We start from the raw sequence: 24903 nt of genomic DNA, 5'->3' as shown, positions 1-24903 counted from the left end.
AAATTGCACAGTCCCATGTGTTTAGTGAAATTGCAGTCCCATGTGTTTAGTGAAATTGCACAGTCCCATGTGTTAGTGAAATTGCACAGTCCCATGTGTTTAGTGAAATTGCAGTCCCATGTGTTTAGTAAAATTGCACAGCCCCATGTGTTAGTGAAATTGCAGTCACGTGTTAGTGAAATTGCACAGTCCCATGTGTTTAGTGAAATTGCAGTCCCATGTGTTTAGTGAATTTGCACAGTCCCATGTGTTAGTGAAATTGCACAGTCCCATGTGTTAGTGAAATTGCACAGTCACATGTGTTTAGTGAAATTGCACAGTCCCATGTGTTTAGTGAAATTGCACAGTCCCATGTGTTAGTAAAATTGCACAGTCCCATGTGTTCGTGAAATTGCACAGTCCCATATGTTTAGTGAAATTTCACAATCACATGTGTTAGTGAAATTGCACAGTCCCATATGTTTAGTGAAATTGCACGGCCCCATGTGTTAGTGAAATTGCACAGTCCCATGTGTTTAGTGAAATTGCACAGTCACGTGTTAGTGAAATTGCACAGTCCCATGTGTTCAGTGAAATTGCAGTCCCATGTGTTTAGTGAAATTGCACAGTCCCATGTGCTAGTGAAATTGCACAATCCCATGTGTTTAGTGAATTTGCACAGTCCCATGTGTTAGTGAAATTGCGCAGTCCCATGTGTTAGTGAAATTGCACAGTCACATGTGTTTAGTGAAATTGCACAGTCACATGTATTAGTGAAATTGCACAGTCCCATGTCTTTAGTGAAATTGCACAGTCACGTGTTAGTGAAATTGCACAGTCCCATGTGTTTAGTGAAATTGCACAGTCCCATGTGCTAGTGAAATTGCACAATCCCATGTGTTTAGTGAATTTGCACAGTCCCATGTGTTAGTGAAATTGCGCAGTCCCATGTGTTAGTGAAATTGCACAGTCACATGTGTTTAGTGAAATTGCAGTCCCATGTGTTTAGTGAATTTGCACAGTCCCATGTGTTAGTGAAATTGCACAGTCCCATGTGTTAGTGAAATTGCACAGTCACATGTGTTTAGTGAAATTGCACAGTCCCATGTGTTTAGTGAAATTGCACAGTCCCATGTGTTAGTAAAATTGCACAGTCCCATGTGTTCGTGAAATTGCACAGTCCCATATGTTTAGTGAAATTTCACAATCACATGTGTTAGTGAAATTGCACAGTCCCATATGTTTAGTGAAATTGCACGGCCCCATGTGTTAGTGAAATTGCACAGTCCCATGTGTTTAGTGAAATTGCACAGTCACGTGTTAGTGAAATTGCACAGTCCCATGTGTTCAGTGAAATTGCAGTCCCATGTGTTTAGTGAATTTGCACAGTCCCATGTGTTAGTGAAATTGCGCAGTCCCATGTGTTAGTGAAATTGCACAGTCACATGTGTTTAGTGAAATTGCACAGTCACATGTATTAGTGAAATTGCACAGTCCCATGTCTTTAGTGAAATTGCACAGTCACGTGTTAGTGAAATTGCACAGTCCCATGTGTTTAGTGAAATTGCACAGTCCCATGTGCTAGTGAAATTGCACAATCCCATGTGTTTAGTGAATTTGCACAGTCCCATGTGTTAGTGAAATTGCGCAGTCCCATGTGTTAGTGAAATTGCACAGTCACATGTGTTTAGTGAAATTGCACAGTCACATGTATTAGTGAAATTGCACAGTCCCATGTCTTTAGTGAAATTGCACAGTCACGTGTTAGTGAAATTGCACAGTCCCATGTGTTTAGTGAAATTGCACAGTCCCATGTGCTAGTAAAATTGCACAGTCCCATGTGTTAGTGAAACTGCACAGTCCCATATGTTTAGTGAAATTGCAGTCACGTGTTAGTGAAATTTCACAGTCCCATGTGTGTAGTGAAATTTCACAGTCCCATGTGTTAGTGAAATTGCACAGTCCCATGTGTCAGTGAAATTGCACAGTCCCATGTGTTTAGTGAAAATGCAGTCCCATGTGTTTAGTAAAATTGCACAGCCCCATGTGTTTAGTGAAATTGCAGTCCCATGTGTTTAGTGAAATTGCACAGTCCCATGTGTTAGTGAAATTGCACAGTCCCATGTGTTTAGTGAAATTGCAGTCCCATGTGTTTAGTAAAATTGCACAGCCCCATGTGTTAGTGAAATTGCAGTCACGTGTTAGTGAAATTGCACAGTCCCATGTGTTTAGTGAAATTGCAGTCCCATGTGTTTAGTGAATTTGCACAGTCCCATGTGTTAGTGAAATTGCACAGTCCCATGTGTTAGTGAAATTGCACAGTCACATGTGTTTAGTGAAATTGCACAGTCCCATGTGTTTAGTGAAATTGCACAGTCCCATGTGTTAGTAAAATTGCACAGTCCCATGTGTTCGTGAAATTGCACAGTCCCATATGTTTAGTGAAATTTCACAATCACATGTGTTAGTGAAATTGCACAGTCCCATATGTTTAGTGAAATTGCACGGCCCCATGTGTTAGTGAAATTGCACAGTCCCATGTGTTTAGTGAAATTGCACAGTCACGTGTTAGTGAAATTGCACAGTCCTATGTGTTCAGTGAAATTGCAGTCCCATGTGTTTAGTGAAATTGCACAGTCCCATGTGCTAGTGAAATTGCACAATCCCATGTGTTTAGTGAATTTGCACAGTCCCATGTGTTAGTGAAATTGCGCAGTCCCATGTGTTAGTGAAATTGCACAGTCACATGTGTTTAGTGAAATTGCACAGTCACATGTATTAGTGAAATTGCACAGTCCCATGTCTTTAGTGAAATTGCACAGTCACGTGTTAGTGAAATTGCACAGTCCCATGTGTTTAGTGAAATTGCACAGTCCCATGTGCTAGTGAAATTGCACAATCCCATGTGTTTAGTGAATTTGCACAGTCCCATGTGTTAGTGAAATTGCGCAGTCCCATGTGTTAGTGAAATTGCACAGTCACATGTGTTTAGTGAAATTGCACAGTCACATGTATTAGTGAAATTGCACAGTCCCATGTCTTTAGTGAAATTGCACAGTCACGTGTTAGTGAAATTGCACAGTCCCATGTGTTTAGTGAAATTGCACAGTCCCATGTGCTAGTAAAATTGCACAGTCCCATGTGTTAGTGAAACTGCACAGTCCCATATGTTTAGTGAAATTGCAGTCACGTGTTAGTGAAATTTCACAGTCCCATGTGTTAGTGAAATTGCACAGTCCCATGTGTTTAGTGAAATTGCACAGTCTCATGTGTTAGTAAAATTGCACAGTCCCATGTGTTAGTGAAATTGCACAGTCCCATATGTTTAGTGAAATTGCACAGTCACATGTGTTAGTGAAATTTTACCAGTCACATGTGTTAGTGAAATTGCACAGTCCCATGTGTTAGTGAAATTGCACAGTCCCATGTGTTTAGTAAAATTGCACAGTCCCATATGTTTAGTGAAATTGCACAGTCGCGTGTGTTAGTGAAATTTTACCAGTCACATGTGTTAGTGAAATTGCACAGTCCCATGTGTTAGTGAAATTGCACAGTCCCATGTCTTTAGTGAAATTGCACTGTCCCATATGTTTAGTAAAAATTGCACAGTCACGTGTTAGTGAAATTGCACAATCCCATGTGTTTAGTGAAATTGCAGTCCCATGTGTTTAGTAAAATTGCACAGCCCCATGTGTTAGTAAAATTGCACAGTCACGTGTTAGTGAAATTGCACAGTCCCATGTGTTTAGTGAAATTGCAGTCCCATGTGTTTAGTGAAATTGCACAGTCCCATGTGTTAGTGAAATTGCACAGTCCCATGTGTTTAGTGAAATTGCAGTCCCATGTGTTTAGTAAAATTGCACAGCCCCATGTGTTAGTGAAATTGCAGTCACGTGTTAGTGAAATTGCACAGTCCCATGTGTTTAGTGAAATTGCAGTCCCATGTGTTTAGTGAATTTGCACAGTCCCATGTGTTAGTGAAATTGCACAGTCCCATGTGTTAGTGAAATTGCACAGTCACATGTGTTTAGTGAAATTGCACAGTCCCATGTGTTTAGTGAAATTGCACAGTCCCATGTGTTAGTAAAATTGCACAGTCCCATGTGTTAGTAAAATTGCACAGTCCCATGTGTTCGTGAAATTGCACAGTCCCATATGCTTAGTGAAATTGCACAGTCCCATGTGTTTAGTGAAATTGCAGTCCCATGTGTTTAGTAAAATTGCACAGCCCCATGTGTTAGTGAAATTGCAGTCACGTGTTAGTGAAATTGCACAGTCCCATGTGTTTAGTGAAATTGCAGTCCCATGTGTTTAGTGAATTTGCACAGTCTCATGTGTTAGTAAAATTGCACAGTCCCATGTGTTAGTGAAATTGCACAGTCCCATATGTTTAGTGAAATTGCACAGTCACATGTGTTAGTGAAATTTTACCAGTCACATGTGTTAGTGAAATTGCACAGTCCCATGTGTTAGTGAAATTGCACAGTCCCATGTGTTTAGTAAAATTGCACAGTCCCATATGTTTAGTGAAATTGCACAGTCGCGTGTGTTAGTGAAATTTTACCAGTCACATGTGTTAGTGAAATTGCACAGTCCCATGTGTTAGTGAAATTGCACAGTCCCATGTCTTTAGTGAAATTGCACAGTCCCATATGTTTAGTAAAAATTGCACAGTCACGTGTTAGTGAAATTGCACAATCCCATGTGTTTAGTGAAATTGCAGTCCCATGTGTTTAGTAAAATTGCACAGCCCCATGTGTTAGTAAAATTGCACAGTCACGTGTTAGTGAAATTGCACAGTCCCATGTGTTTAGTGAAATTGCAGTCCCATGTGTTTAGTGAAATTGCACAGTCCCATGTGTTAGTGAAATTGCAGTCACGTGTTAGTGAAATTGCACAGTCCCATGTGTTTAGTGAAATTGCAGTCCCATGTGTTTAGTGAATTTGCACAGTCCCATGTGTTAGTGAAATTGCACAGTCCCATGTGTTAGTGAAATTGCACAGTCACATGTGTTTAGTGAAATTGCACAGTCCCATGTGTTTAGTGAAATTGCACAGTCCCATGTGTTAGTAAAATTGCACAGTCCCATGTGTTAGTAAAATTGCACAGTCCCATGTGTTCGTGAAATTGCACAGTCCCATATGTTTAGTGAAATTTCACAATCACATGTGTTAGTGAAATTGCACAGTCCCATATGTTTAGTGAAATTGCACGGCCCCATGTGTTAGTAAAATTGCACAGTCCCATGTGTTCGTGAAATTGCACAGTCCCATGTGCTAGTAAAATTGCACAGTCCCATGTGTGTAGTGAAATTTCACAGTCCCATGTGTTAGTGAAATTGCACAGTCCCATGTGTCAGTGAAATTGCACAGTCCCATGTTTTAGTGAAATTGCACAGTCCCATGTGTTTAGTGAAAATGCAGTCCCATGTGTTTAGTAAAATTGCACAGCCCCATGTGTTAGTGAAATTGCACAGTCACATGTGTTTAGTGAAATTGCACAGTCCCATGTGTTTAGTGAAATTGCACTGTCCCATGTGTTTAGTGAAATTGCAGTCACGTGTTAGTGAAACTGCACAGTCCCTTGTGTTAGTGAAATTGCAGTCTCTTGTGTTTAGTGAAATTGCACAGTCCCATGTGTCAGTGAAATTGCACAGTCCCATGTGTTAGTGAAATTGCACAGTCCCATGTCTTTATTGAAATTGCACAGTCCCATGTGTTAATAAAATTGCACAGTCCCATATGTTTAGTGAAATTGCACAGTCACATGTGTTAGTGAAATTGCACAGTCCCATGTGTTTAGTGAAACTGCACAGTCTCATGTGTTTAGTGAAATTGCCCAGTCCCATGTGTTAGTGAAATTGCACAGCCCCATGTGTTTAGTGAAATTGCACAGTCCCATGTGTTTAGTGAAATTGCACAGTCACATGTGTTTTTATTGAAATTGCACAGTCCCATGTGTTAGTGAAATTGCACAGCCCCATGTGTTTAGTGAAATTGCAGTCACGTGTTAGTGAAATTGCACAGTCCCATGTGTTTAGTGAAATTGCAAAGTCCCATGTGTTTAATGAAATTGCACAGTCCCATGTCTTTATTGAAATTGCACAGTCCCATGTGTTAATGAAATTGCACAGTCTCATATGTTTAGTGAAATTGCACAGTCACATGTGTTAGTGAAATTGCACAGCCCCATGTGTTTAGTGAAATTGCACAGTCACGTGTTAGTGAAATTGCACAGTCCCATGTGTTTAGTGAAATTGCACAGTCCCATGTGTTTAGTGAAATTGCACAGTCCCATGTGTTTAATGAAATTGCACAGTCCCATGTCTTTATTGAAATTGCACAGTCCCATGTGTTAATGAAATTGCAGTCTCATATGTTTAGTGAAATTGCACAGTCACATGTGTTAGGGAAATTGCACAGTCCCATGTGTTTAGTGAAACTGCACAGTCTCATGTGTTTAGTGAAATTTCACAGTCCCATGTGTTAGTGGAATTGCACAGTCCCATGTGTTTAGTGAAATTGCACAGTCACGTGTTTAGTGAAATTGCACAGTCACATGTGTTAGTGAAATTGCACAGTCCCATGTGTTAGTGAAATTGCACAGTCCCATATGTTTAGTGAAATTGCACAGTCACATGTGTTAGTGAAATTTCACAGTCCCATGTGTGTAGTGAAATTTCACAGTCCCATGTGTTAGTGAAATTGCACAGTCCCATGTGTTAGTGAAATTGCACAGTCACATGTGTTTAGTGAAATTGCACAGTCCCATGCGTTAGTGAAATCACCTTATATAGAAGTAATTAGGGTTCGTACTGCGGTGGGGTAAAAGCTATTTTTGAGCTGGTTTGTCCTTGTTTTGATGGTTCTATACCATCTGACAACTCGAACAGATGGTGTCTGGGGTGAGACTTGTCCACTACAATTTTGTGAGCGCTTTAAAGGCAACGAGACCTGTGTAGGTTCTCCAGGGTGGGTAGAGAGCACCTGTCTTTATGGACCTTAAGCTCAGAGAGCACAGTCAGGCAGATGGATGTGGCTGAAACATCTGAATTTAATAATAGGAGTAATGTTACCTACCTTCAGTCATTATAGCAGAAGATCAGGACCTGTAGGCTCTTAAGAGGAAAGTAAAAGAACAGAGTGAAAAACCACCAACCACTGATGGAGAGGATGTGGAAGTGGTGGACAGCGTTTATCTACTTGGATTAATTATTAACAGTGAAGGATCCAGCGGTCAAGAAATACAACACAAGCATGAAGGAACTAGAAAAGATCTTCGAATGTGCAGATTCGTCTCCTCAAATGTAAATCAGAATTGTCCAGACTATGATCTTCTCCGTGGTTCTTCATGGATGTGAAAGCTGGACAATAAAAAGCTGGACAGAAAGAATATCGATGCCTTTGAACTTGGACGGCAAAGAAGAGAAACAAATGGATTATTGACTAAATCAAACCTAACTAACCTAGATAACTCAAGTGAAGCTCTTTAATTCTGGACACACTATGAGAAGGATCAATCTACTGGAAAATACACTTACGCTTGGAAGTATTTCTTTCTTGTGATGATTATTAAGCCCATGTAGACATAAAGCTTGCCTGACTGCGGACAGAGACCCCTGTGATTCCTCAGCTTGTAATTAATAGCAACCCTGTTTGTTTAGATTACATCTAATTGTCTAATTGATGGCTGTAATCAAACTAGCCCTATTTATTTTGGCACACAGAGCAGGCCACACACCAGCTAACCAGCTTATTACTAACAGGGAAATAACCTTGTCCTGTTCTATGAGGTTTAAATGTTGGTCCAGCAGGTTCCAACTGGTCAGGCTGAAAGATCTGCTGGGCAACCAGCTGGACCAGCCAGACTACTGGAATCTCAGTTCTTGCTGCTTCCTTGAGCTACAACATTAGCCCACCTGGATCCAAACACGCCAAAGAACTGTGACCAAAATATGTCTAGCTATGTGGGATAACCCAAGAAATAGATTTTCATTATATTGGATGTGTGTATATGAGACAATCAAGGCGTTGTTCTACTTTCAACACCAGATTGTTCACACTAAAAGACCACCTAAACCAGTTCAGCATAGCTAAGGTTGTCAAACCATTCTAAGCTGGTTTGGGCAGTTTTTTTTTACCGGGTTAGCTTTTGCTTTCTGGTTACTTTACCGTTACCGTTACTTCTGGTTTCTGGTTTTTTTATGCATTTTCTCCACATTTTTAGCGCGTGTAATTGCCCAATTTGCATCACGCCTCCTCTCTGCCTCTGCCGATCCCTGCCCTGACCGAGGAGATCGAAGCTAACCCACATCCCCTCCGACACGTGAGCAGCAAGCCGTATGCATCTACCCACCCACACATTGATGAGTGTTGCGCCACGTAGCGTTGCGTGCGGAGAGACACACCCTAAGAGCACTCCTTCCTCATCTCCGTGTAGGCGCCTCTAATCAGCCAGCAGAGGTCATAACCGCACCATTCTGACAGAGAGAGACCCAATTCCGACCTTAGTCCCGCCCATCTGAACAACATTTACATTTACATTTTCTGCATTTAGCAGACGCTCTTATCCAGAGCGACATACAGAAGTGCTAAAGAGATTTTAATCGTTTTTTAAAGGCAGCAAGAGACTCAGATGTTCGGACACACAAAGGAAGTTCATTCCACCACTTGGGTGCTAGAACAGAGAAGAGCCTTGATGCTTGTCTTCCTTTAGTCCTGGGTGGAGGCTCAAGTCGAGCGAGACTAGTGGCTCAGAGGTTGCGTGTTACAGAACAGGGTTTGATTAGACCACGAAGGTAGCTTGGGGCTGGTCCATTTTTGGCTTTGTAGGCGAGCATCAGTGTTTTAAACTGAATGAGGGCAGCTACAGGAAGCCAGTGAAGAGAACGCAGCAGTGGGGTGATGTGGCAGTGTTTGGGCTGTTTAAAAACCAGACGGGCAGCTGCATTTTGGATGAGCTGCAAAGGTTTAATAGTGGACATGGGAGCTCCTGCCAGGAGGGAGTTGCAGTAGTCCAACCGTGAGAATACAAGTGATTGGACCAGAATCTGGGTAGCTTCCCTGGAGAGAAATGGCCGAATCTTCCTGATGTTGTACAGGAGGAACCGGCACGATCTCGTCATGTTGGCTATATAAGGAGAGAAGGTCAGCTGGTTATCCAGGACAACACCAAGGCTTCTTACATGATCAGATGGTCTGATCTGGGAGTCATCAAGAGAAATGACGTACTCAGGATCCAGCTCCGGTTGCAGCGTGTGTTTTTACCGCTGCGCCACCTGAGTGGCTCTTTCTGGTTACTTTTAAATAGAACTTATGTGAAAGGAATAAACAACTTCAGACTCGTGCTTGATGATGTAGCATAAAGATGCTTAACCTAGTAAAAGCATTATCCACTTTAAAACACCTTGTGAAATATTATGATTTAAAAGGCATATTATGATACCAGGATCAATAATATCCTAAGTAGAACTCCAACACACATTTAGCATTACTGTAAATACACCCGGTCCATTAACAGCGGCTGATTAAATGGGGTTACTTTCCTCGGGCACCACTTCACTTGCACTTTTCGCTGGCGGTACTCGAACAGCCCAGTTTTCATTGATCTGTGTGTTTTCTCCATCAGTGGCTGAGAAGACAAAGGAGCAGGCGTCTCAGCTGGGCGGGGTGGTCCTCTCCGGAGCCGGAAACATTGCTGCTGCCACCGGCCTCATGAAGAAAGACGAGTTCCCCACCGACATGACTGTATGTTTGCTACTGTCCAATTTATGTTTATATGTAATATAATATGAATATTTCAAACAGCAGTCATGGTTTAGTGGTTTTAGTGCTGGACTTTTGATTAGAAGGCTGAGGGCTTAAGCCTGACCACTGCCAAGCTGCCAAGTGCATTTACTCTTAGTTTGATTCTATCCTGCCCTAAGTACAGGTGTAGAGATACAAAATCCACATTTTGATATACACTGATCAGCCATAACATTAAAACCACCTCCTTGTTTCTACACTCACTGTCCATTTTATCAGCTCCACTTACCATATAGAAGCACTTTGTAGTTCTACAATTACTGACTGTAGTCCATCTGTTTCTCTACATGCTTTGTTACCACCTTTCATGCTGTTCTTTAATGATCAGGACCCCCACAGGACCACCACAGAGCAGGTATTATTTAGGTGGTGGATCATTCTCAGCACTGCAGTGACACTGACATGGTGGTGGTGTGTTAGTGTGTGTTGTGCTGTTATGAGTGGATCAGACACAGCAGCAGTGCTGGAGTTTTTAAACACCTCACTGTCACTGCTGGACTGAGAATAGTCCACCAACCAAAATTATCCAGCAACACGCCCTGTGGGCAGCTTCCTGTGACCACTGATGAAGGTCTAGAAGATGACCAACTCAAACAGCAGCAATAGATGAGCGATCGTCTCTCTGACTTTACATCTACAAGGTGGACCAACTAGGTAAGAGTGTCTAATAGAGTGGACAGTGAGTGGACACGGTATTTAAAAACTCCAGCAGCGCTGCTGTGTCTGATCCACTCGTACCAGCACAACACACACTAACACACCACCACCATGTCAGTGTCACTGCAGTGCTGAGTATGATCCACCACCTAAATAATACCTGCTCTGCGGTGGTCCTGTGGGGGTCCTGAGCATTGAAGAACAGGGTGAAAGCAGGTTAAAAAAGTATGTAGAGAAACAGATGGACTACAGGCAGTAATTGTAGAACTACAAAGTGCTTCTATATGGTAAGTGGAGCTGATAAAATGGACAGTGAGTTTAGGAACAAGGAGGTGGTTTTAATTTTATGGCTGATCTGTGTATATATGCATATTTGCCGCACAATAAAAAGCTAAAGTTTAAAGTTTACATACTGTTGGGTGCTTTGGGCGGCGCAGTCGTGTAATGTACTAGCCCATACCTGCTGAAAGCTACTAACCTGCTGAGCTCTAGAGTTTGAATCTTAGCTGTGCTGTCTAACACTAGGTCATGCTAAATGGAGGGAGGTTTAGGGGGTTCCATCTATGAGAATCAACATATGACAGGTGAAAAGAAGTGGCCACCGACTTTGACCAGAGCAAGAATTGGAGAAGAGGAGAAATATATGAAATAGGATTACAGTTTGTTCTGCTTACTGAGTGTTTTATGTGTTTTAAGTTATGTAGATCCAGTTATTCAGTCACAGAAAATAACATTTGCAGAAATCATTATCCCAGAACACAAGTTCCAGAACTGTCATGACATTCATGCCCCTTACAAGTGTATGTCAATGTTTTGACTTTTTTTTTTAGGTTTTTGACTGAATAAAGTTTAAGCAAGTTGTCAGGATGGGGATGTGAACTACCAGCCTTCTGATCACTAGCCCAGTACCCAAACCACTGAGCTCTTACCATCGCTAAAAACATACAGTTTATTTACTGCCTGTGTGAATTACACTGCATTCAGATTTCTGGCATTTGAGGGCTATGGATCTGGCTCAAGTGCCCAGTGCCACCATTGCCCCACAATCTGAGCAATTCAAAGTTGAAGGTCTTGTACTTTGTAGCCTAGTGGTTACTGGACTTTTAATCAGAAAGTCGCTGGTCCAAGCCCTTGAGCAAGACCTTTAAACCTCAATTGCTTAGACTGTGTACTGTCACAGTGCTGTAAGTCGCTTTGGATATAAGCATCTGCTAAATGCTGGAAATGTAAATGTAGTACTTTAACCACTGAGCTCCCACTGGCCAGGTAAAACCAGGACTGTTGCTGCTCAACCGAGGGTTCGTTAGAGTGTATCGGTCCCTTTAAGTGGTATGAGCATGTGCATTCCTGTGCGAGAGAGTGTTCAGACATCGATGGATAAGCACGCATGGTGATTAGCTTGGGTTGTAGCCTGACTGTTGTACTGTATTGCTGCTATCCTGGAGTGTGATGAGTGGAAGTGTGGGTGCTCCTATGCCTAAAAAATATTCTCCATTACCCTGCACTGGTCGTCTCCTGTGTGTATTTTTTTCGGAGGACAGGGCAAGTAGCTAACCACCATTAGTCTCTCTCCAAGGGAGCTTCCCCACGCTAACCAGTCGTTAGAAGGGTCAGGGCGCATTCACATAAGAAGCGGTTCACATTTTCGCCGACTGTGCTGTTGTTTCCTGTGAAGTGTGGTGGTGCCGCTTAGCTTACCGCTGCGTTTCTCTGAGAGCACTTTTGCCGTGTTGTGCTGTCCAAGTTAAATCTGATTAAACTCAGACCCAGTTTGCTACTGACCTCTTCAAAGCTCCTCCAATAAGGCGAACAGTTTGATACAACACGGTAAAAGCAACTCGGGTCGTATGAACAATGCTTAACGTGAACAAAACTAAAACAACAAGCGAGGAATTTCATTAGTGGAGAGAACTTATGAGCAGTAATAATTAAGAGAAGTTTAGTTTTCCTGTGTCGTTCTTTTAATACATTAAGCCACAATAAGCTTTTTGAAAGTAAAACCTCCATACAGTGAGGAAAATACAGCAAAACTTGCTAGGTGAACAGGCATTATGAAAGGCTTATGAACAATGGCTGAATTATGTGTAGAGAAAGAGCAGCAGATCTAAGATTACAGTACACTATCGCTTTACATGTAATACACCGACATGCCGTTCATCTACACAGAAATAGCATCTCTCTCCTTTCATCTGTTTTTCATATCCTCTTCCCCCTTCCCCACGTTTGACCTTGCTGAGGGTTATCTAGCTATGTGCGTAATATGCTAGACACTACTAACAGGAAAGCCAAGCATGTGGTCATTATTTAGGAGTTGCCCATCCATAATGTCACTTTGATATCAATATGTAATGGTATTCTGTTCTGTTGTTGGAATTTCCCTTTAAATTACCCTGACACACCAATTTAGGACTAATCTAATCTTTTAGTAATCTGATAATTCTGGTAACACAATTAAACCAGTAAAGTGGTTTTCAGCTTTAGGATTGGGACCCATGTGGGGTCGTCTGAGTTGCACACAGGTTCATAACAAGACTTTTAACAAACCGTTTATATGCAATTCTGAACAAATTAATCCCACTTATGAAGTGGTGAGGGTGGCATTTACATTTTTGGCATTTAGCAGTCACCTTTTTTCAAAGCGACTTACATAACAGTTACAGTTACTAGTCCAGTACCTTAACCACTAGGCTACGGCTTAGCACACTGTTGCTTTATAGCAAGAAGGTCCTGGGTTCACTGTTGCTTTACAGCAAGAAAATCCTGGGTTCAATTCCAAGGCGGAGCGGTCCGGGTCCCTTCTGGAGTTTGCATGTTCTCCTCGTGTCTGTCAGGTTAATTTGAGACACTAATGTGCTCCTAGATATGAGTGTGTGTATGTGTGTTTGCCCTGTAATGGACTGGGTGTTTCCTGCCTTTCACCCAGTAAATCAGACCCACCGTGACCCTGAATAGAACGCAGAAAATGGAATTTCATTCGGATGGGCTGTTCATCTAATTTGCAGCTAATCTCATGGTCATGAAATATCAGCAGCATGAAGATTGTTCCCCTTCTTCCCCCCAATCTAGACATATCCAATTTCTTTTGATTTGACCTTTTGACTGAGGAGGGACTCATAGATGCGTAGTCTCAACCGCCCCCTGTGCAGGCGTCTTGACCAGCCAGCTAGTGTCCTTATTGCAGGAGCTATAATTGCAACCCTGCTAAATCTGCACAGCCAAAGGTCTGCGTTGTCACCCTGCCAGTGGTGGAGTTAAAACCAACAACCTTTACGTCACATACTTTGTAGCCTAGTGGTTAGAGTACTGGACTAGTAAACTGAAGGTTGCTGGTTCAAGCCCCACCACTGCCAAGCTGCCACTGTTGGGTCCTTGAGCAAGACCCTTAAACCTCAATTGCTTAGACATTATACTGTCACAGTGCTGTAAGTCGCTTCGGACATAAGCATCTGCTAAATGCCAAAAACGTCAATGTAGTACTTTCAGCTACCAACGTCCAGTTAAAACCAGTACTGTCGCTGTCGATAGCACAGCTGTGGTGGGCGAGCGCATTAGACTGCTGCACCACCCGAGCACCACTTTTTTTTTTAATTTTTCCCACTTTTTCCCCAATTTTCTCCCCTAATCTAGTCGTGCCCAATTACCCTGATTGCGTCCTCTATACTGATTTCACCATTCACCGCTGACTGAGGACGCCTCTCAACTGACATACGCCTGTACAGTCAGTACAGACTGCATTTTTCACCTGCACGAGTCGAGTTCGTACACCGACGAGCACACGGAGGGCCACACCCCCATCAGCATTATTCCTCAGCCCTGTGCAGGCAGCATCAGTCAGCCAGCAGGGGCCGCAGTCGCACCAGTTATGAGGACCTATGGTCCGACTTTTTACCCCTAACCCTGAACAACAGCCAGTCGTTGTTCATGCAGCTGCCCAACCCAGTCGGAGATTTGAGATTTGAGATTTGATACGATGTATTCGAAACCCCAACTCTGGTGCAAACACCACTTTTAGTTACGTTGAGACAATCGTTTAGCCAGAATTCTGTAAAATATACAGTACTGTACTGGAATTATAGCCCAATTATTATAGCTAAATAATTAGGTTGTAGTGAGCCGTTAAAATAGGCTCAGTGGCCGAAAAAGTTTAAGAAGCAAAGCTTTACAACCTAATGAACAAGATCTGTGATCAATTTCGATATCTTCTCCAATGAAGCTTTTAAAGACTGACAGTTTGGACTGATCTATGGACAGTGTGCTCTGACTTGGTGTTTATTTACGTGGTGCAGGGTGACACGGTGGCTAAGAGAGTAGCACTGTCGCCTCACAGCAAGAAGGTCCTGGTTTTGATCCCCAGGTGGTGCAGTCCGGGTCCTTTCTGTGTGGAGTCTGTGTGTGTTTCCTCTGGAAACTCCGGTTTCCTCCCACAGTCCAAAAACATGCAGCCAGGCTAATTGGAGACACTGAATTGTCCATGACTGTGTTCAATATAACCTTGTGAACTGATGAACCTTGTGTAATGAGTAACTACCATTCCTGTCTTGAATGTAACCAAAGTGCAAAACATGACGTTAAAATCCTAATAAATAAATACGTAATCAAAAGGTTGCTGGTTCAAGCCCCACCACTGCCAAGCTGCCACTGTTGGGTCCTTGAGCAAGACCCTCAATTAAACCTCAATTGCTTAGACAGTATATTGTCACAGTGCTGTAAGTCGCTTCGGACATAAGCATCTGCTAAATGCCAAAAATGTCAGGTGGAGCGGTCCGGGTCCTTTCTGTGTGGTTTTCCTCTGGGAGCTCTGGTTTCCTCCCACAGTCCAAAGACATGCAAGTGAGGTGAATTGGAGACACTAAATTGTCCATGACTGTGTTTGATATAACCTTGTGAACTGATGAACCTTGTGTAATGAGTAACTACTGTTCCTGTCATGAATGTAACCAAAGTGTAAAACATGACGTTTAAATCCTAATAAACAAACCAACCTTTGCGTGGCGCTGGAAGTGGCGGAGATGACGATGCTGTGATTCTCGTTGGAAGTGACTAGGATGGACGAGTTTAGGAAGGGGTGTATTAAAGGAAGGGAGCAGGTAGAATGTTTTGGAGACAAAGAAAGGAGATAATGAGATGGTTTGGGCAGAGAAAGGGTGAGTGTTTTGTAAGGAGTAGGGTGTTGAAAAGGAGAGGACAATGGGTGTGGTGAAGGAGGACATGCAAAATACAATGAAGTTGATCAGTAAAAACATTCCTTTCATACTTTCGTCAGTCAAATAAAAGTTTAAAAGAATTAATAGATCACAGATTCTATTTTTATTGCATTTTTATTGCAGTGCCTCTATTTTGGAAACTGTGTAATGGCATGTAGATTGCATGTCTGATAGAACATGCTGTGTTGGGATCTTGGGATTACACGCCGCTGAAGCTTATTCTAATTAGCTAAAATTAGCAGAGTTTAAAAATGTCTCATTATCTCAGTGTGCTACTCCAACATCTCAATTATCACTAGTTTATCATTTGTTTCTGAGAAATATGACAGGCAGGAATTAAAGAATAAAAGAATCAGCATGTGAGATAGATCCAAATTCATTCTTTTGTATTTTGTGAAGGAAAACAGTAGTAGGCACAGCACCAGTCCTGGTTCGAATATTTTAATATTTAAAAAAGCTGGATTGTATATTTTATGATAATTGTATTGATCATATTTACATTATAAATAGGGCTTTACTAAATTCACCGAAAAATTTCACTGATTTATTTTAATTCTGCATGTTCAGCAACAGCGTAGCTTTATAGACACAGAGCGCATGTGCTTCATTGGCCTGCATCCTCAGTTCCCAAACCATAAAAAGTCTCATTAATAGAAAGGTGATGGAACACAGTGATAAACACACCTCTGTCCAAAATTTTTTTGGAATATGTTATCAAATTCGAAATGTGTTTATATTTACAAAATACAATGACAAACGGTTAAAACACTGGAAATGTAAAGGGGTGGTCTTGGGGCAAGGCAGACTCCAGCCATTAGGGGTCAACAGTGAGCTGGCAATCAGGCCTAATGCACAACACCTGTGCACAGGCCTATAAAGAGACAGAGAAGCGAGCAGACATTGCTGGGTCTTTGTCTCATGCGAGAAACACATGCAGCCAGTAACCTAGATAGAGGACTGAGAGTTTTCACTCTCACCTCATTTCTCTCTTGTCTCAAGTTCCTGTCTCTCACTTAGAGAGTCTTTTATTTTTTGAGTTTAATTATCTGGTTTCACGATCAGTCTGCTAAGCATTTGGGTCCTGCTTTTAAATAGTCTGGTGGCTCACCCAGTAAAGGCACCAGTGTGGTACACAGGGGTGCTGGGTTCAAATCCGCCATTAGACTGACACTATTACAGGAAATCTTTTATATGTTGTCACTTAAATAAAGACTCAGGATAAAATACAAACCACAGATTGTTCTTTTTATTGCATTTTAAAAAATGTCTCAACTTTTCTGGAAATGGGGTTCATAGTGTACTTGGGCATACATCAAAGCATTTAAAAATATACAAGGGCTTACTTTTGTAAAGTATTTTAAACACTGTAGATTATTTTCAACGTCCCTACATAATTATTCCTACACTTTCATAAATAGTGGATTCCGTAGTAGATCTAATTGTGTGACTTGTGTGATCTCTTTGTGTTTTATGTGTAGACTGAGGAGTACGGACAGGAGGCCACTGAGGAGCAGATGGGAGAGGGCATGATGAACCCACAGGGGGAAGCATATGATGAGAATCAGCAGGTACACTTAATGATCTTCTGTGTTCTAGGGGGAAAACAAGAATTTCACTGCATTTATTTGTATTTAATCTACATCCTGTGTGTCCACTTGGTGGTTCTACATCCATACGTAAATGAAATTGCATTGAAGTGCATAAAAAACATTTGCTTTTGTTGCAATTACTGCTTTAATCGTTTATTTTATGTAGCCTAGTGGTTCAATTTAGGGCTGGGCGATATGGCTAAAAAAGTCATATGTGTGAGCATTTGTGCTGTTGTTACAGATGTTCATTTTAAAGCATCGCTCAACTATTGGTGATAAGAAGACGTAGACGTGTTTGTCGCAGTTGTTGTTTTCTTTAGTTTATTGACGTGAGAAACATTTTGCGCTTCGCTTTCACCGTGACCCTCAGCGCAAATAGCCGATTTGCTCAGCGCTCGGCTTGAACGATAAAACATCACTAAAATTCCACGACACGAACATCCATCTGTGTGAAATAACCATCAAATCCACTATAAAAGCTCCACATGTATCTGTGTTTAGCTGGATTTACTTCACGTGTGGTGTTTATACAGCTCTGAGTTCTGAATCCACAAAAAGCTTCACCTAAATGGTGTAACGTGGCTGAATGTACTAAAAGTACGACACAAACACTCAATTTCTCTCCATTATTACTGGTTATAAGCGCTCTGTACTGCCCAAATTTATCGGTCATAGTTTTAGTACGACATGCCACGTTACGCTTTATTTTTCACGTTAAGCATTGTTCGTACTGTCCGGGTCACTTTTACCACGTCATATCACACAGTTCATCTCTTTGAAACAGTGAATATCAGCGGCAAACCGGATCAAAATGTAATCAGGTGAACTTTAAAAGCTGAAAGTGGTGTAAATTCTTGTTATAATGTTATATAAATGTTATAATGTCCCATGTGAAAGCGTCCACTCCAAACCGCTACACTGTGACACGCCCACAGATGACTTCACGGTTCGCGCTGGAAAACCGAGTATTCTGTGGTGCCAGATTGGCCCGCTAGTTCGCTGTCTGGAACCTCTTTTTTTCCGGTGGAAACACGCGGAACCAGTTCAAAATCAAGTTTGCGAACCAGAACGGAGCCGGATCCGCATCGGTGGAAAAGGGTTATCAGACCCTGCTCCTTAATTTCTTTGTCCATCATTACCTCACCGTCTACTACATAAGGTGTGGTAGTGACGACCAAGGTCTCGTGTATTGTGGGTAATTACGCACAAATCCCCCTCCTCCCTGCAGGAATGGATTCTTCCTGAAGTTCATGTGATCACTGTATTTGCCATGTGATCTTGTTCCCGTTCATGTGTGATAGGGCTCTGTTGTAGCCTTTTGCTGCCCCCTGCTGTTGAAAAAGAGAAACAAAGTCAGTTATTGTAAAATGATTTTAATATTTATTGGGGCTGAGCTGAATATAACAACAGTACAAAACATGATTTTGCTGTTCTAAATTGAAATGAATTGCTTTTGTTACACTTTTTATGCCTGTAGTATGTTCAAAGTTTAAAGAGCATATTTCACTCTTTATTTCACTCCCTTATTTTAATAATGCATTTATTTGGACAATGAAGACATGAATTAATCTTGTGTTTTCCTTTTTATTTCATTTACTAATCACTTTCATAGATTAGTACATAGTAATTCTTTTGCATCTACAACCCCAAATCAGAAAAGAGTTCTTTACATTTACTTTGACTTTTATTTGATTGCAGACAGGATGAACCTGAGATATTTCATGTTTTATCTGCTCAACTTCATTTCATTTATTAATAAACATCCATTCCTGCATTTCAGGCCTGCAACACATTTAAAAAAAAAAGTTGGGACAGTAAAGCATTTACCACTTTGTAATGTTGCCATTCCTTTTCACAACACTTAAAAGATGTTTTGGCATCGAGGAGTTTCTGCAAACACGTCTTAAGATGTGGAACAGTACAGGGTCGTCGTTGTCGCAGTTTTCCTTTCAAAATTCTCTATTGGGGACAGGTCAGGACTGCAGACAGACCAGTCCAGTACTCGTACCTTATTCTTCCGCAGCCATTCCTTTGTAATGTGTGCAGCATGTGATTTTTGCATTGTCTTGTTGAAAAATACATGGTCGTCCCCCATCACATCTAGTAGAAGCAGCATTATTGGCACTGCAGTCTCGACTTGCAGTCTTTAACCTCGGGTGGGTTAACAGGTTTCCATCAGAACCACCTCTGGGTAAAACAACAGAAAATGTAGTTACAATGTGAAATCATTAAGAGTAAAAAGTCAGTTTTACAGAGAGTATCTTTAGACTCCGGCACCCCTGATTATTACAGCATAACTCAGTTTGTTTAGTTTAAAAAGACTAATCTAAAGCCTGAGTAAATAAATATGTGTTCAATCTAGACTTGAACATTGAGACTGTTTCCGAGTCCTGGATAGATGCAGGAAGATTATTCCAGAGTTTTGGAGCTTTGTAAGAAAATGCTCTTCCACCAGCCATGATCTTTTTAATTCTAGGAACTATAAGTAACCCTGCATCTTGTGAGCGAAGTGAACATGCTGGGCTGTAGTGATCAATAAGTTCACTCAGATACTGCAGGTTTCCACTGTGTAATGGTCCATCCTAGATGTGGCATTTGTGCAGTAACTCTGTATTGTAGTGCTTGACAATTGTTTGCCAAAATAATCCCTCACCCATGTGGTTATATGAGCTATTGTTAAGTGGCGGTTCTTGATGCAGTGCCGTCTGAGGGATGGAAGGTCACGGGCGTTCAGCTTAAGTTTGCACCCTTGGCCTTTACGCACTGAAATTCCTGAAATAACTTTTACATTAAAAGCTTCTTTCAGTGTTTTGATTTCTAAACCATAAAACCAAATTTTTTACCACAGTAATAACATTGTTGTATTAATATTTTTTTATTTAAATACTTTCAGGGGTGACTTTTTTTTCTTTGCATTTTTTTTTTGCATTTCCCCCCCAATTTTTCTCCCTATCCAGTCAGATCCAATTACACAGTTGCATTACACTTCCGCTCTACTGATCTTGACTTTTCACTTTTGACTGAGAAGAGCCGAGACTAACACACGCCCCCTCTGACGTGTGCAGTAGCCAACTGCATTTAAACTCACAAGTTCAAGATGTCAGCTCTGGTGTGCTAGTGTGGATACAATTTTCTTAATGACAGTGATATTAAAAACATAAAACTAACAGTTAAAAAAATGTGACCTATAAAATATCCCATTTTCCATTTTATCTCCATGCCCTGTGTGTACATATGTACGTCATATTTCGATTTGTTTTGGTTGCAAACCAGAACTAAAATGAATCATTTTTTTGTTTGGCATGGACCAAGGGAAGCAAACTACAACCGTAAACACAGCCAAAAAGGGAGAAACCGTGATATATATAGGAAAACATCCACCTGGAGCGAATTAATGCTCACAAGGTTGATTGCAGATGATTGTCAATCAATACAAACTGACACATCAGTCATCTGTACCAAAATGGGAATGCAGAAGTGCACAACTCTTAACGTTACATCATCAGTATATCAACAGTATATCAATCAAAACTGCAAAATCTTCACGGGTTTGTTTTTGTATAAGCCGGACTTTTACATTAAAAAGCTTCTTCTTTTGTTTTTTGATTTCTAAGGGTAGGGGCGCATTCACATGACAAGCGGCAAAACCACTTTTGCGTGTCGCACTGCACACTTTTTTTGCGTTGGAGTTTTGCACTTTCTGCAGTGCTTAAAGTTCACCTGATTGAACTTCGACCTTGTTTGCCGCTGACCTTTTCAAAGCATCTCCAATGAGATGAACTGTTTAATATGAACTCATTCCAATAACCCCTGTTACAAAAAAATAATAAATACATAAAAAAACTTAACAAATAAAACCAACAAAAGAAAAACAACTTATTCCTGCTAAACATGTTCTTCCTATAAGATCTGTATGTATAAATAAATATAAATATACTTTTAATATGATCTATTGTAAATGTCCTGTAGCGTGGTGGGTATAGTTTTCTTAATCGACTGCTTTTTTTGCGTTGGACTTAAAGTTCACCTGATTGAACTTCGACCTCGTTTGCCGCTGACCTTTTCAAAGCGCCTCCAATGAGATGAACTGTTTGATATGACGTGGTAAAAGTGACTCAGTCTGTACGAACAACAAATTTAGTGTTCCTGTCTCCTTCTTTTAATACATTAAATCATGTTATGTTTGTTATGCACAATAAGACTCTCCTGCAGAAGCTGATTTTTACCATTTCTCAGCACCTTGAGCTGTAAAACACAAGTTTGAAAATAAAACCACCACACAGTGAGGACAATACAGCAGAACTTGTAAGGCTCATGGTGTAAATGCTCCCTCAGTGATGAGTGCTGGACTGCGAAACGATAAGCGTTTTAGACTCTCGGAAAAGCTGATTCTCACAATTTCTCAGTCCCCCAAGCTGTAACACAAGTTTAAAAGTGAAACAGTGAGGAAACTCCAGCTAAACACAGACACATGTGAATGCATTCAAAATGGATTTGACGGTTATTCCACACAAATGCAGATTCGTCTCATGATCGCACTTTGATGACGTTTTACCTCACCGCTCAAGCCAAGCACTGAACAAAGTCGCAATTTGAGTCGAGGCTCGCAGTGAACGAAGCGCAAAACGCTTCTCATGTGAATGCGTCCTAAGACAGAAAGAAGTAAGACATTTAGGGGTGCTTACACTTCTGCATACAATTGTGAGAGGTAGCTTAGTGGTTAAGGTACTAGACTAGTGAAGTAGGTCAAATGGTCACTGGTTTAAGCCTCACCACTGCCAAGTTGCCACTGCTGGACCACTGGGCAAGGCCCTTAACCCTTCATTTCTTGCATTGGTTTCAGTGTCACTTAAAAAAATAAACAAACAAAAAAAAGCTTATGGTAAACGCAAATGAGGGCGTCAGTATGTACAACACCAAATCAGAAAAAGTTGGGACAGTATGGAAAATGCAAATAAAAAAAAAATGCAGTGTTCCTTACATTTACTTTACATAGACAGTTTGAACTCAAACATATTTCATGTTTTGTCTGCTCAACTGCATTTCATTCGTTAATATGGCCAGGGTCTGTCATGGTATGGGACGGTGTCAGTGCCCTTCGCAAAGGTCAATAAAACTTCTGTGATGGCAGCATTAATGCAGAAAAGTACATCTTAGAGTATCTTAGAGCAACATGTGCTGCCTTCAAGACGTCATCTTTTCCAGGGACGTCCAAGCATTTTTCAACAAGACAATGCAAAACCACCTGCTGCACACATTACAAAGGCATGGCTGTGGAAGAAGAGGGTACAGGTACTGCCTGCCTGCAGTCCTGACCTGTCCCCAATAGAGGATGTGTGGAGAATTTTGAAAATGTGACAACAACGACCCCAAACTGTTGCACATCGTAAGACGTGTTTGCAGGAAGAAGGAGACAACATAAAAGCTGAAACACTAAATCACTTGGTCTCCTCGGTGCCAAAACGTCTTTTAAGTGTGGTGAAAAGGAACGGCAACATTACAAAGTGGTAAATGCTTTACTGTCCCAACTTTTTTCGGAATGTGTTGCAGACCTTAAATGCAGGAATGGATGTTTATTAATAAATGAAATGAAGTTGAGCAGATAAAACATGAAATATCTCAGGTTCATCCTGTCTGACATCGAATAAAAGTCAAAGTAAATGTAAGAAACTTTTGTGGTTTTTATTATTTGCATTTTCCATGCCGTCCCAAATTTTTCTGATTTGGGGTTGTATTTTGACACTTTACTCTTCAGAAACGTTTTATTAATCATGCCTTTGTTTCATGTTCTTTAGGAGCAGAGCCAGGACTACGAACCTGAAGCATAAAGCAGTCATTCCAACACAACGTCTGACCAGCAGCACAATAATGTTTCTATCAATAAAAGGACAAGCATCGAACTCATTCCAATAACCCCTGTTACAAATAATAATGAATAAATACATTTAAAAAAAAACTTAACAAATAAACAAACAAAAAAAACCAATTATTCCTGCTAAACATGTTCTTCCTATAAGATCTGTATGTATAAATAAATATAAATATACTTTTAATATGATCTATTGTAAATGTCCTGTAGCGTGGTGGGTATAGTTCTTTTTATCGACTGCCGGGCGACGCCAGATCTCGTTTCCTTGATTCCCTCCCAAAGAAACGCGACTCGCTCGCCCTTCGTGCCTCTTTGTGCCTGTGTACGTGTGTTTGTATCTGTGTAATAGATGTTCCAGATCTTCCAATGCCATATTGGGGGTAAACAGATGTGTGTAGAGCTGTGTATGATGCCTGTTTGTGGGTTTCTTTTTTTAATTGTATTTTTTCGATAATAAAGTTGTTATTTTAATGTTTTTCAGGTACAAGTTTTATACATTGTAACTTTATAGTTGCTTGTAAAATCATTCCAGTGAGCTCTGTTAGAAATGAGCAGTTTGTTTGTGCGTGCTCGTGCGTTTGTGGGCGTGTGTTTGTGTACTGAAGATTTTAAAAGTTATTGTAAAAGTGTCTATGGATGTCAGAGTAGTGCTTCGCAATGCTGGAAATGTCAATATACAGGTTTCTGTGTCAGGCAAGACGAGCAAATCCTCTGTGTAAATAAACAAATAAAACAAAACAAAAACCAAAACACGTTACTTTTTAATTATGTTTCTGCATTTTTATACTTTTTTTAATCTAACTGTATCCAATTACCCTGTTGTATCTACAGCAACGAGAAGAGCCGAGCTGTTTCTAACACTTAACCCTCCCACTTAACCAGTATCACCTACTGAGAGTCTGCACTGCTCTCCATTATTCATCATCTCTGTACACTATAGAAATGAAACTTGGATATAACTTAGAGTAGTCAGTGTACAGCTTGTATAGCAGTGTAGATTTACTGTCTTCTGAAAATAACTCAACACACAGCCATTAATGTCTAAATAGCTGGCAACATAAGTGAGTACACCCCACAGTGAACATGTCCAAATTGTGCCCAAAGTGCCAAGTGTTATATCCAAGTTTCATGTCTATAGTGTTGTCCCATGAAAAGATATAATGAAATATTTGCAGAAATGTGAGGGGTGTACTCACTTTTGTGAGATACTGTGTATATATATATATACAGGGGTTGGACAAAATAACTGAAACACCTGTCATTTTAGTGTGGGAGGTTTCATGGCTAAATTGGACCAGTCTGGTGGCCAATCTTCATTAATTGCACATTGCACCAGTAAGAGCAGAGTGTGAAGGTTCAATTAGCAGGGTAAGAGCATAGTTTTGCTCAAAATATTGCAATGCACACAACATTATGGGTGACATACCAGAGTTAAAAAAAGGACAAATTGTTGGTGCACGTCTTGCTGGCGCATCTGTGACCAAGACAGCAAGTCTTTGTGATGTATCAAGAGCCACGGTATCCAGGGTAATGTCAGCATACCACCAAGAAGGACAAACCACATCCAACAGGATTAACTGTGGACGCAAGAGGAAGCTGTCTGAAAGGGATGTTCGGGTGCTAACCCGGATTGTATCCAAAAAAACATAAAACCACGGCTGCCCAAATCACGGCAGAATTAAATGTGCACCTCAACTCTCCTGTTTCCACCAGAACTGTCCGTCGGGAGCTCCACAGTGTCAATATACACGGCCGGGCTGCTATAGCCAAACCTTTGGTCACTCGTGCCGATGCCAAA

At 41.0% G+C, this 24903-nt stretch overlaps 1 protein-coding gene across 1 annotated transcript in view; it reads left to right on the top strand.

The window, feature by feature from the left end:
• Positions 1-23855, top strand: part of sncb (synuclein, beta) — a 47937-nt gene extending 24082 nt beyond the window's left edge. The window contains exons 4-6 of the mRNA XM_063000052.1: positions 9608-9726; positions 17126-17215; positions 23032-23855. Coding sequence (XP_062856122.1) covers positions 9608-9726; positions 17126-17215; positions 23032-23064 — 242 coding nt within the window. The 3' untranslated portion in view covers positions 23065-23855. The remainder of the gene's footprint in view (positions 1-9607; positions 9727-17125; positions 17216-23031) is intronic.
• The last annotated feature ends 1048 nt before the right edge of the window (positions 23856-24903 follow it).

This window comes from Trichomycterus rosablanca, chromosome 1 (genome assembly GCF_030014385.1).
Source record: "Trichomycterus rosablanca isolate fTriRos1 chromosome 1, fTriRos1.hap1, whole genome shotgun sequence".
NCBI lineage: Eukaryota > Metazoa > Chordata > Actinopteri > Siluriformes > Trichomycteridae > Trichomycterus > Trichomycterus rosablanca.
Note: the sequence above shows the minus strand (reverse complement) of the source record. Positions and strands in the feature narration are given on the sequence as shown.